The 12,262-nt window shown below is 41.9% G+C and overlaps 1 protein-coding gene and 1 long non-coding RNA gene across 3 annotated transcripts in view; both read right to left on the bottom strand.

The window, feature by feature from the left end:
• Positions 1–1,638, bottom strand: part of LOC121919161 — a 19,720-nt gene extending 18,082 nt beyond the window's left edge. Inside the window, exon 1 of the long non-coding RNA XR_006101409.1 lies at positions 1,529–1,638. This is a non-coding gene — a long non-coding RNA (uncharacterized LOC121919161). The remainder of the gene's footprint in view (positions 1–1,528) is intronic.
• A 2,535-nt stretch (positions 1,639–4,173) lies between these two features.
• NUDT14 (nudix hydrolase 14) overlaps positions 4,174–12,262 on the bottom strand; it is a 65,266-nt gene continuing 57,177 nt past the window's right edge. For both annotated transcript variants that reach the window (XM_042446512.1, XM_042446513.1), the window contains exon 5: positions 4,174–5,694. In XM_042446512.1, the coding sequence (XP_042302446.1) occupies positions 5,454–5,694 (241 nt within the window). In that variant the 3' untranslated portion in view covers positions 4,174–5,453. The remainder of the gene's footprint in view (positions 5,695–12,262) is intronic.

Genomic DNA, 12,262 nt, shown 5'->3' on the forward strand with positions numbered 1-12,262 from the left:
CTATTTATCATTTTCTTTTCTACCATGATTCAGGTATTGTTTTTTTTAATAGTTGCCTGTTGTGAATTTTAATATATACACAGCTTTGGTCAGTTTGGAGAAGCTCTTTAAACAAACAAACAAATAAAAAATAGTTTTTTGTGGGTTTTTTTGGGCTAGGTGGCCATATTCAAGAAGAGTTTCTTCCTGACGTTTCGCCAGCATCTGTGGCTGGCATCTTCAGAGAATGCTTGGCTGGAAAGGACTTGGGTATATATATTGTGTGACCTGGAAAGGCAGGAGTGATTTGCATGTGGATTGTTCTGTTGTTAATGGCAGGCCTCAGGGTGGGAGGGTATGCAAAATAAAAAATAACTTTAAAATGGCCTGGAACACTGCGTCCCTTTTTGCGCATCGCAATTCAAAAAGGATGTTGAGAAGCTGGAGTGTCCAGAGGAGAGTGACTAAAATAGTGAAGGGTCTGGAAACCATAAAGCCCTATGACTTAGGGAAGTAGGTATGTTTAACCTGGAGAAGAGACAGTTAAAAGAGAACAAGATAATACTGTTTAAATATTTGAAGGGGTGTCATGTCGAGGATGGAGCAAGCTTGTTTTCTGCTGCTCCAGAGAATAGGACATGGAACAATGGATGCCAGCTGCAGAAAAAAAGATTCCACCACAACATTAGGAGGAACTTCTTCAACAGTGGAACACACTCCCTTGGAGAGTGGTGGGGTCTTTTTCTTTGGAGGTTTTTAAACAGAGGCTGAATGGCCATCTGTCAGGAGTGCTCTATGTCTTCCTGCATGCGAGGGAGTTGGACTGGATGCCCCTGTGCTCTACGATTCTGTGAAAATATCAGAAGAGTATTTGCATGAATCCAACAACTTGCATTCTTGCTTCTGGCTCTCACTTCCAAAATGGTCACTTAGAATTGTCATGTTAGTAGCTTCATCTTAAGAAACACAGCCTTTAGGAATTCTTGGGAAGGTGGCATACTAGGAAAGGTGGAAGATAATTTATGTAATAACAGCCCTCCTCCGAAGCAGAGGGAATCTAAAGTGCTCTGTTTGTGAAACAGAGACACCCCCTCCTGCCACCATGCACATACAATCCTCCGCGTGCTGTTCCCTCGCTGTGTTAGTATTAATTACCATGGCAATGCTATCTGTGTCAGTGGGGCGATTTAAAATGCATGTTCCAAAGCAACTAATCTCAAGAGATGTTCTGCCAACTAAGGCCATGTGGCTCGGATGTTATTCTTTTTCACAGATAGTGCCACGGGGAACGGTGGATTGATGCCGCACGGAAATCAAAGGTCACTGCTGGGTACTGGATGATATTCATATCTCCTAATGAACGGTGTGTGTATGTGATGCCTCATTACAAAGAGATGAAAATGTAAATAGCATTCTCTTATACAGGCTGTGACTCAATTATCATAGGACTGTGATCACAGCTTTCTTATCAAAGGGAGCAGCTTGGAGGCAGGTGGATGGTTAAGGAACAGACTGACCAGCAAGGCAAGCTTCAGGTAGTCATACTTACAAGACAGCGGATTTAACCAGAGGGGTTAGACCAGAGTCAGCAACAACAGCAGCTGGTGGCTACCACGCAGTGAATCTGTTCAAACAAAATGTCGATTTTAGCTATTTAAGGCACTGAATACTATCCTCAATTAGGTCTGACAATGCAGATACCTTCCTCAAAGTGTGGGTTGAAACCTGCAGCAGACTTGGCTACTTCACAGACACAGACGCTATAAGCTGCCACTGTGAAAAGCCAGCTTGAAAGAGTTGGCTCTCAGGATGTCTTGATCCCTCTTGGGCTGAAAGCAGCCCCACACCCTTTGGTCTGCTGATGTGGTGGGACTGTAAGTGCCATGTTCTCAAGGTGGACCCAGTGGCACATCAAGTCACCCCAGCTGCATGAAGGGATAGTCTCTGAAAGGCAGGGCTCATCTTTTTTGTTGTTGTTGGGTGCCTTCAAGTTGTTTCTGACTTCTGGCAACCCTATCATGGGGTTTTCTTGGCATGTTTCTTCAGAGGGGGTTTGCCATTGCCATCCTCTAAGGCCAACCTTAAATTCGTTTAAAATAACCCACCTATTGCTCCAGATTTTTCAGGAAAACCTGGGGCACTTGTATTGACACCTCACTGTCGCCCAGTGCCTCCATTACTGGTGCAAATCACTCGCTCTGAGGTCACAGCAAAGCGCCCAGCCATGTGATTCATAGAATGTTAGCATTGGAAGAGACCTCAAGGACCATCAAGTCCAACCCCCTGCCATGCAGGAAGACACAGTCAATGCATCCCAAACAGATGGCCATACAGCTTCTGTTTAAAAACCTCCAAAGAAGAAGACTCCACCACTCGCTGAGGGAGTTTGTTCTTCTGTCCAACAGTTCTTACCATTAGGAAGTTCCTGCTAATTTTGAGGGGGAATGTCTCTTCCTGTAGTTTGAATCCACTGTTCCGGGTCCTAGTCTCTGGAGTAGCAGAAAACAAGCTTGCTCCATCCTCAAAATGACATCCCTTCAAATATTTAAACATGACTATCATGTCACCTCTTTACCTTCACTTCTTCAGGCTAAACATACCTAGCACCTTAAACTATTCCTTATAGGGCATGGTTTCCTTAAGCCTGATGCTGGGAACCTCATTTCTGACCTCAGAGGCAATGACTGGAGGCAATGGTGCTTAGTGACAGTGAGGATAGTGTATAGACAGCCATCCAGCATTAATACAGTGTGTAGGTAATGGGGGAATCCGGGAGAGCACCAGAGCCTGAATACTCTGGGGGCAGCCCAGAATATACTGGCCAATATAGAGAAGCCCCCAATCTCTCTATATGCCTACCCAAGTTCTAAGAGCTTCAGGAGAGAGCTTTCTCTTGGTCCCACCATTAGAAGTACATCTTGTACCTCTTGCCGCCTTGAGTCCCTATGTTGGTAGAAAGGCGGGATATAAGAAAATAAATAAAAACATAAATAAAAAAATCTTGTGGGGTCTCAGGAAAGAGCCTGCGTGGCGGCTGCTCCCTGGCTATGGAAATCTAACTAGCCCAAAAGCACCAAATCCCATCTGATCTTGGAAGCTAAACAGGGCAAACTTGGATGGGAGACCACAAATACTAGGTGCTGTGGGCTCTTATTTCAGTTTCACAAAACTGCAAACCCAAGGTCCTGTAGGGTGGAGTCATGGCAGGTAAAGTCATGTCAAACTGTATTATTTCTACAGTGCAGATACCCATTTCTGGCATTGACAACATGACTAAGCCTAACCTATTTTCATGTCTTTCCTTCTTCTTGCAGACCTATTTGAAATGTCTGTAGCCAGCCTCTTCATAGTTCCCGAGACGATTTACAACAGAAATTAAAGCAGCCGTACCACCACTAAAAAAACAGTAACTAATGCTGCATCAGAAGGAATGCAGATTGACACTGCTTTAACTGCCATGGCTCAATGCAATGGAATCCTGGGATTTGTAATTTGTTGTGGCACCAGAGCTCTCTGACAGAGAAAGCTAAAATTCGGTTCACATGGTGGTCAGTCAGATGCTTAGGAGAGGGGTGGGGAATTTATGGCCCAAATGTTCTTGGACTGCAACTCTCAGCATTCTTCACTATTAGACATGTTGACAAAGGGAGTTGCAGTTAAATAACATCTGGAGTGTCACCAACCCGGCCCAGTCATAGGAGAGAGGGGAGCACAACTGAACCCTATACCATATGTCCCTCAGCAATTGATGTACAAGGCACAATGCCCCCGATCCTGGAAGTGATACATGACCACCCTGTTTAGCCACAATGACCAAAACCACCATGAATTTATCCAAGGCCCTTAAACGCCATCCAAGCACAACTACACAGATTCCCCCTAAACATTAGGGAGAACTTCCTGATGGTAAGAATCGTTCGACAATGGAATATGTTGCCTTGAAGTGTGGTGGCGACTCCTTCTTTGGAGGGCTTTAAACAAAATCTGGATCACCATCTGTTGAGAATGCTTTGACTGCGTGTTCCTACAGGGCAAGGAGTTGGACTGGATGGTCTTTGAGGTCTCGTCCAACTCTATGATTTTACTTACAACCTGTGGCAGTGAATTCACATTTAACTATGTGTTAAGTGAAGATGGTTTTGAATTTTCTACCATTCAGATTCTAGTGTGAAAGAAAGATTAAAAAAACACACACACAATAACTGTATTTATTAGCCACACTATGCACTGGCCCCAGTACAGATCTTTGAGGCTCCACTGCTCACATCCTTCCACTGAAAAAAAAGTTCACATTTATACTTGCGCTGTTTACCGTCCTTCAACCAATTTTCAGTCTGTAAGAGGACCTGTTCTCCTAACATTGAAGATGGCAGGTATGTGCCACCCTATCAACAAGATCAGACAACCAAATTTTGCATTCTCAGCTCTAGCAGCTTCTATTTTGTCCAGTGTTACTTTCATATTAATATCTGTAATAATCGAATCTCTATATCTGCCAAAGGCATAGGGGCAAAAGACCATGAAAAACTAGACACCTGAAACTTTGCATCCTTAAAAAAGGGGTGGGTACAGGGTGTGTACATGGAAATTAGTTGGTTTAAAATACACGTTAATTTTAATTCATTGAAATAGTCCATTGAAGTGCCACTTTCAGCCAATATGTAGCAGACTTCTCAGACCACCACATAGTTATGCAGTCAATATAATGCAATACAATTTAAAATCTGGGTAGAGTAGGCTGAGGATTTCGACCCATGCACTTACCCTGTGGGCCAGTTCCCCTCAGAGGCATGGAGTGGGAAGACCTTTTTCTGGAGAGGTGCACCATGTAAGTGGGCATGCTGAAGAGTCTCAGTGGACATGGTTTCACTCAGATGGAGCAGGAATGTGTCTAGCTGTCAGCTGTACAACTTTAAACAGATTGGTATATCAAACTAAGGCCTATTCTAACCAGCATGAAGCTGGATGGCTCCACTAATCAACAACAAAATAAGAGCTGTCAAAACTCATTGCCAATGAAATATGCATGCGTGTGAGGATCATGCCGCTAGCCATAAATGATTGGTAAAAAACTTCAATCCATCTGAATCACTCCCCCCCCAAATTCAGGTTCCTCATCTCCTATCTTGCCTTTGGCTGCATCACCACTGCAGAATTAATGCAGTTTGACACTGCTTTGGCTCAATGCTATGAAATTCTAGAATTTGTAGTTTTTGAGATATTTAATCTTCTGACAGAAAGCTTTGGTGCCACAACAAACTACAATTCCCAGAATTCTATATAACTGAATCATGGCACTTAAGTGTTGTCAAACTGGATTATTTCTGCAGTATAGCTGCAGTCCTTGTGAATCTCTCCTGAAGGAGGCTTCTCACCTACATCAATCAGGTATGTTAGAAATGGTTTGGTTATTTCCCCCCACCCCCTATTTTTAATTTTATTTCCCATGCTCCCAATGCAATTCTGTGCTTGTTTTATTTCTGTAGCAATTTTGGGGCAATGTTGGTCTGGAACCACATGAAGCTGAAGATGACGCCCATTGTTTTAGGGAATGTTTCGTCAAATGCAAAATTCATGGAGTCCTGAAGAGGTATTTCTATAACTTCAATCAGCTCGCCTTCTTCCGGCTGACCACCACCTGCACTGGCTTTCATCTCATCAGTTACTTCAGCATAAAATAATGTCTGCTTTGATCCTGTCACACCAACTCCAGATCTTTAAGGATAGAAAGGAAACAAACATAGATAGAATTTAGATGTAGGTTTGCTTATTACATATCCTAATCAAACTAACAAAGGAAAGCAGATAGCATAAATAAAATCAACACAAAACTAGATAATACAAAATAAGCTTAATTTCTGGATTTCTAGAATAGTTCCACACAAACCTGCATAAATGATATAACATCAATCATGATCTAAAATCTTAAATATCCCCGACAAGACATAACATTATTTCAAGTAAATTTCTGGAACATCAGCTGCTGTAGATCAGAGTGGAAACCGTGTTGCTGGGCTGTAATCCAAAGCCTTTTTCACTATTGGATTCATAGACTAGGTGTGCAGGGGGTTGCAGTCCAACAATATCTGGATGGTCACATGATTCTCACCTGAAAGGAAACTATGGCGGGTTACAGACCGCCCATTTGGGGCGGGCTGTACCCGCCCCTTTCCCCGGTGTATCGGGGCCTCAGCTGCCAGAACGGCAGCCGCTGAGGCCCCGATCCGCAAAACGCCACTTCCCTGCAGCCTGAAAAGGAGTGTCCTTGGGGCTTCAAGCCCCAAGGACACCCCACGGTGGTGGGGAAAAGGAGAAAGGGGCCACTTGGCCCCTTTCTCTCTTGCTTTGCTGGGCGCAGCCGTCTGAAGGCTGCGCCCAGCGACACAAAGCACCAATGGGGCTTGAATTCCGGAAATTTTCTGTTTGTGCACGCAGGGGGTCTGGAATGGACCCCCGCAAAAATGGAGGGGTTGCTGTATATAAATTAAAAATAACAACAGCAGTAATGTTCTTAAAAGGAACTAGCCTTGAAGTATTCAGTTCAAAATGCTGCAAATTAATCTGTCACAGATTTGTCAGTGTTGTAAATCGATATATGCGTACAGGAATACATACATACAGTCTCCCCAGTTACTACATTTTGCTATATTCCTCTTATAGTTTACCTACAATTTTACTGCGTGTTTTGGCATTCATGTTGAAAAAGAGATATTCATTCTTCTTCCCATACTTTATAAGTATAAAGCTCCAGTGAAAGTATGAAACCTATTCTATAATAAAACAGAATTTAGCTGAAAGAATATCTTGTTTGTTTTATATCTAAGTAGATTACTTCAAGGGAGAGAGGGAAGAAAAGAAAGAAAGAGAGAGAGAGAGAGAGAGAGAGAGAGAGAGAGAGACTGATACTATGCTTATGAGCAAATCCAGAATCATGCCATTCTTTGTACTGCATGCCAAATCCATGTACACGCATAATGGGGGAGCTGATGAACAGCAATTAAGGTAATTTCTTTGGACCTTTACACAGTTCTAAGGCTGTAAGTAGCAGGTGCTGAAAAACACACACGCACAGACACACATGGAGCAATTGACACAAAATTATCTCATATTATAGTATCGGCAGACAGGTGTACTGGCAGGTGATCTTGCTAATTATAAAGCATTTCATTGTACTCCAGCCATTAACAACCATGCAGCGAGGTTAAATGGTATTTGTGTAAATTACCATGTCGAGTACATTATGCAACATTAGCGCTGTATATTGGCAAATATCAAAGCCACCCTATTTCCAATATTAAATATGAAGTGAGACCCTGTTATGGGATATAATGTGTCCACTCTTATGGGCATCAAGCATGCCGTCCCCTCTGCTGGTCTAATATGGCAGGGATAGTCATGATTAATTCTTGGCCATTCCACCTTTTCAGCAGCTTTTCAATTGTCCCAGATTCTCTTCCCTCCCCCCTCTTTTCCCTCTTCTTACTCCAATTGCTGTAAACTGAATTCAAAATGCAAAAGTGCTTTGTCCTCACTTAACATGGGGAGAGGAAGGATGAGGGCAAAATCTTACCCTTCGCTTCGACTCCGGGGAAAGTAAACTCTTGCTTGCCTTCTTCCTCATTAATAACTTTTGGAATTTATGTAGGGTAGTTTAAGTTTCCTAAAGCTTCAGCTTTTATTAAGGAAACAAAAATATTGACATATCAAAAATATCAAAGCCAAGCCTGTTAAGTTCTAGCTTTAAAATCAGCACAGTAGCAGAAGTGTGCCTGTGTCTAACTATGGCCCGGTACATACCGGCCCTTTGCGTCATGGTGATGTGCTTGGGTTGCCTCGGGGTGGTGTGTGCACACGCCCCACAACCCTAGCATATGACGAGGACGTCGTAGCTGTGCAGCACCACCCACACGGCGCGCATAGCTGACGTTGCAGCAGCGCAGCGTCCAAACAATGCTGCACAGCTGAGATGATATTGTGCTGTCTCTGGTGGTTTGCGGCAGTGCAATTGCACTGCAAAAAGGAGCCGCTTCCGTGGTTTGTAATTCTAGCACTAACCATTGAACACAGATACCAAGGCTTATCTCCCACAGTTCAGGAGAAAATCTTTAGAAAGAATGTCTGTTAGTCTCAAATGGGGAGTGATCTAGGGTTAGTTTGAATGAGAGAGAGAGAGAGAGAGAGAGAGAGAGAGGAGAGTTTGCATGCAGGAAATCCATATCTATCTAAGGAGGGAGAAAGAGAATGCAAAAATCTTTCAACACTTTCGACCATATTCGGAATGCCACATGTGTCCACATTTGTCCCACATGGGAAAAATGTGTCAGGCTGTAGTTCTCTTTAAATGATGATGATGATATTCAAACAATGTTTCTGTTGTCATGAACTATTTTTTGGCTGCAACATTTTACTTTCAACCTCAAAGCTTTTTTTCCCCAATAAAAATTGTAAAACGCAATGGGACAAAAAAAATCTTTTTCCTCTTCTACTTTCCTTTGTTTCTATGGGGTTATTCACATGTAAAACTCTCCACTTAATCCAGGATAATCAGTATCAGGTTGTCCTCTGAGTTTTTAAAAAAGATCCGGATTGTTAGTACTTTGAATAACCAATGCGAATAGACCCAAATAAACCCAGAATAAAATGCTGTATGCCTTTAACATGCTCTGAATGCATTCTCATTGTTGACTCCATCTTTATGCGAATGCTTGCATGTGTGAGCAACTGAACTTGCAGAGAAGTGCATCAATGCAGTTCCATAGTGTGAATAACAAACCTGGAATGCATGAGTGAGATGATTTGCATTGTTGCGCTAAAAACACATTGTCTCTGTATCTGTGCAGTGGCCCCTGTAAGGTAGGGATGTAACTTTTCACTAAGTAGCTTTTCAAAGGTAGCAAGCAGTAATTTCAGCATTTTTTTTCCTACTGTGAGAAAATATTTGAAAAACATGCAGTTTTTGAAGGCTAGTAGTTATAGTTCAAGGCTTTCTGTGCAAAATTCACAAGTGTGATCACACTGGTGGGAAAAATGAACCCACTGGGTGGTCTTTGGCAAGTCATACTCTCTCAGCCTCAGAGGAAGGCAATGGCAACCCCCTTCTGAAGTAACGTGCCAGAAAACCCTCATGATAGATTCACCTTAGGGTCATTATAAGGCGGAAACTTCTTAAAGGCACACAACAACAGATAACATATGTATGTTGAGGCAACTAAGTTCAAAAGTGGGGAAAACCTGGAGGTCTGGACATACGCTGCTTGTTGAAGGGGACAATATTGGGGTGGATGGACTCATCATCTTGTCCTTTGCTGTGCAATTGTGAGCAGTTTTCTTGCAGCACTCTATTCTTCCTGTGAAGAGATATTTTTGCCCCAAGTGACATGAGACTATTACTGCACACCTTTGGTTACTGCAACAAGCCCAGTCTCCAAGTGTCAACTCTTGTGGGTTCAGCTGTAGGAGATGCTGGTGGGATGGTTCCCAACCATGTCAGCTAACAAAGTCTAGGGCCTTTGAAATTTAGTTTCAATCCATGTCCCAATTTTAAGTCTGGCCTTAAAACAACAGTGCAATGGGCCTTTTTTCCTTGTTTTTTGTTACCACAGGAGTTTATTCACACTGTGAAATAATTCAGGATGAATCTGGGTTGCACCTGATTAATTTTATTTGGGAGGAGGCTGCCAACCCCCCCCCCACAATCCAGGATAATCAATATTGGGGTTTTCCCTGAGTTTTTTTTAAAAAAATCTCCATCATTGATAGTGTGCAAAACCAATGCAAATAGACTGATAGACCTGAATAGAGACTGGGATATCCATCTTTATTCAATGCTTGCACGGGTGAACAATCAAACTCACAGAGTGTGGATCGATGTGGTTTCACAGTGTGAATAACAAACCCAGAATTATCACACTAAAAAACATGACTTGGGAAGGACCCTGGAGAGACCTGATTGGGGCAGTTAAGTGCATAATTAAATAGCCCCATGTGTTCCTTCAGCACATTGAATGGCACATTGACAAAAGATGATCAACATGCTAGGGATAACGTCTGGCCTGATCCTGTGTTTGCCCAGGAGTGAGTCTTGGTCGAGCGGCAGTGAGGTTATTGCCAAAAGTGCACGAAGACTGCAACCTTTCTTTCGTGCTGAAGAAAGCACCTTTTCATCTAGCAAACCCATTCCTCTAATCTGGCTCCAGGGAGTAGAGAGAAACATTCCCCTCATCCATCCCCCTCCCTTTAGCCAAAACTCATTATCCAGCAGGAAGCGACATTTGCCAGGATTGACAGCTGTGAGTTTGGATTTAATTCTGAGCTTTCTTTTCTTTCCTTTTCTTTAAAAAAAAAGAAAAAGAAAAGAAAGAAGACATGTCAGTGTCCACTTCAATAGAGTTGTCAAGAGGAAAAGCAAATAAAGTTTTCATTCTTTTTGAGTTGCTACTTTCTTCATACATTTCAACGTGTATTCTAATTCTAAGAACAGATGCTTTTTTACACAGGCTACAATCTGGGGAGGCAGAAGGCTAGGAGCACATTTCATTTTAGATTTTAATTCTTGACATTTCCTTATTCCAAATACTAGACATAACACACACATACATGGCTTCTCTTTCAGATCTGATTCTATTCAATTTTAAAATCCAAAAACCAAATCCTTTGTACAGCAATCTGTTTTAAATTGTTTTAATTTTGTTTTGAAAATTGAAAGCACTTAATTGATTTCTTCTGTAAGCCACCTTGGGTCCCAATCTGGGGAGAAGGTGGCATAAATAAATAAAATAAAATAACCCATAATGCTAGTATAACAAAATGGATCCCCAAAGGAACACAATATCTTTTTATACTACCCTATAAAAAGTTTTGAGTGTGGACTATGACTCTGGGAGTCAAGGTTTGATTCCCCACTTGAGCTTAAAAACCTACTGGGTGACCTTGGGCAAACCACACTCTCTCAGCCCAGAGTATGGCAATGGGAAACAACCTCTGAAGAAACTGCCAAGAAAACCTTATGATAGGTTCTCATTAGGATCGCCACAAGTCAAAAATGCTCAGGCAATCTGGCACTTCTTCCACCGTTCTGTAAGGGATTGGCAATTCAGCACATGTTTGCATAGTGCAGGATAAGGATGTTAATATTTGACTATTTATTCTCTCAAGTGAGGACAAGTAATTTCCACTTTTTTCTCCTCGATGGGGAGAAAACAAATATTCTACACAGTTTTTGTCTGGTATTTCTCATCTGAAGTGCTTCAGGAAATATATAGCACAAACACATATGGCCTGTTTTTTGTGTGAGAACTGTGTATTTCGCCAACAAAGAAAATAAAAAAGACTGTTTCCAGGCAGCCAAATGTGAGGGCTTTTTTTTCTGTGTAAAATCCAGCAATCTTGCATAACCAAATATTGCACAGAAAAACAATTTTGCACAAAATTCAAAGCAATGTGTTGGCCTTTAAAGCCCTAGATGGGTCCAGAGTATTACACAAGCGAGTGTGGGCTTTAAGATTGCAGGGGAGCGTTTTCTCCTCTTCTCACTATTTTTGCAGGCCTGGTTGGTGAAGGAAAGAGCCTTTCTGTGGCTGTTCCCAGACTACGGAACTCCCTTCCACAGGAAGGCCTGGGTGGCTGGCTGCCTCCTTGCTTTCTTTCCCGCAGTAGCTGAAGACATTTTTATTTTGGCAGGCCTTTGAATTTTAAATACAGAGCCATACTGGTGTGTAAAGTGATGTGTTGTATTTTTCATCTTTACTGGAAAGTGTTTTAAATACATTTTAAAATGTTTTTAATCATTTTAAAAAAATAATAATATGTTAATCCTTTCAATTTGTAAATTAATGTTTTAGTTTGATCTTTTAAAATACTGTTGGCCTCCACATCTGACTTCGACTTTGCGGTTTTGATTATTTGCAGATGTGATAGAATGTTCTCTCTAGGATCCCTAGGTCCTCCAGAGAAACTGACCATAGAATGTGCTGGAGATCTAGATATTACTTAGGAAAACACTTCTCTGGGCTATGTAGGTTCTCCAGTATGATTCTATGGTCAACTTGTGGCAGATGTTGGCCATAGAGTTGCATTGGAGAACCACAAGATCCTGAGAGGAAAAAGTGTAGTTTTAATTGCATTTTTCACTTTCACAGTGGTCCTGTGCCCCTAACCCCAGCAATGTGGCCTACTGTACTGAACGTCGTCTTGAATTCTGTTTAGATAAAGGTGGGATATAATTTAAATAAATAAATAAATATTTTAAAAACCCATATGCCCAATTTTTTTCAAGATTGCTACA

This window comes from Sceloporus undulatus, chromosome 1 (assembly GCF_019175285.1).
Source record: "Sceloporus undulatus isolate JIND9_A2432 ecotype Alabama chromosome 1, SceUnd_v1.1, whole genome shotgun sequence".
NCBI lineage: Eukaryota > Metazoa > Chordata > Lepidosauria > Squamata > Phrynosomatidae > Sceloporus > Sceloporus undulatus.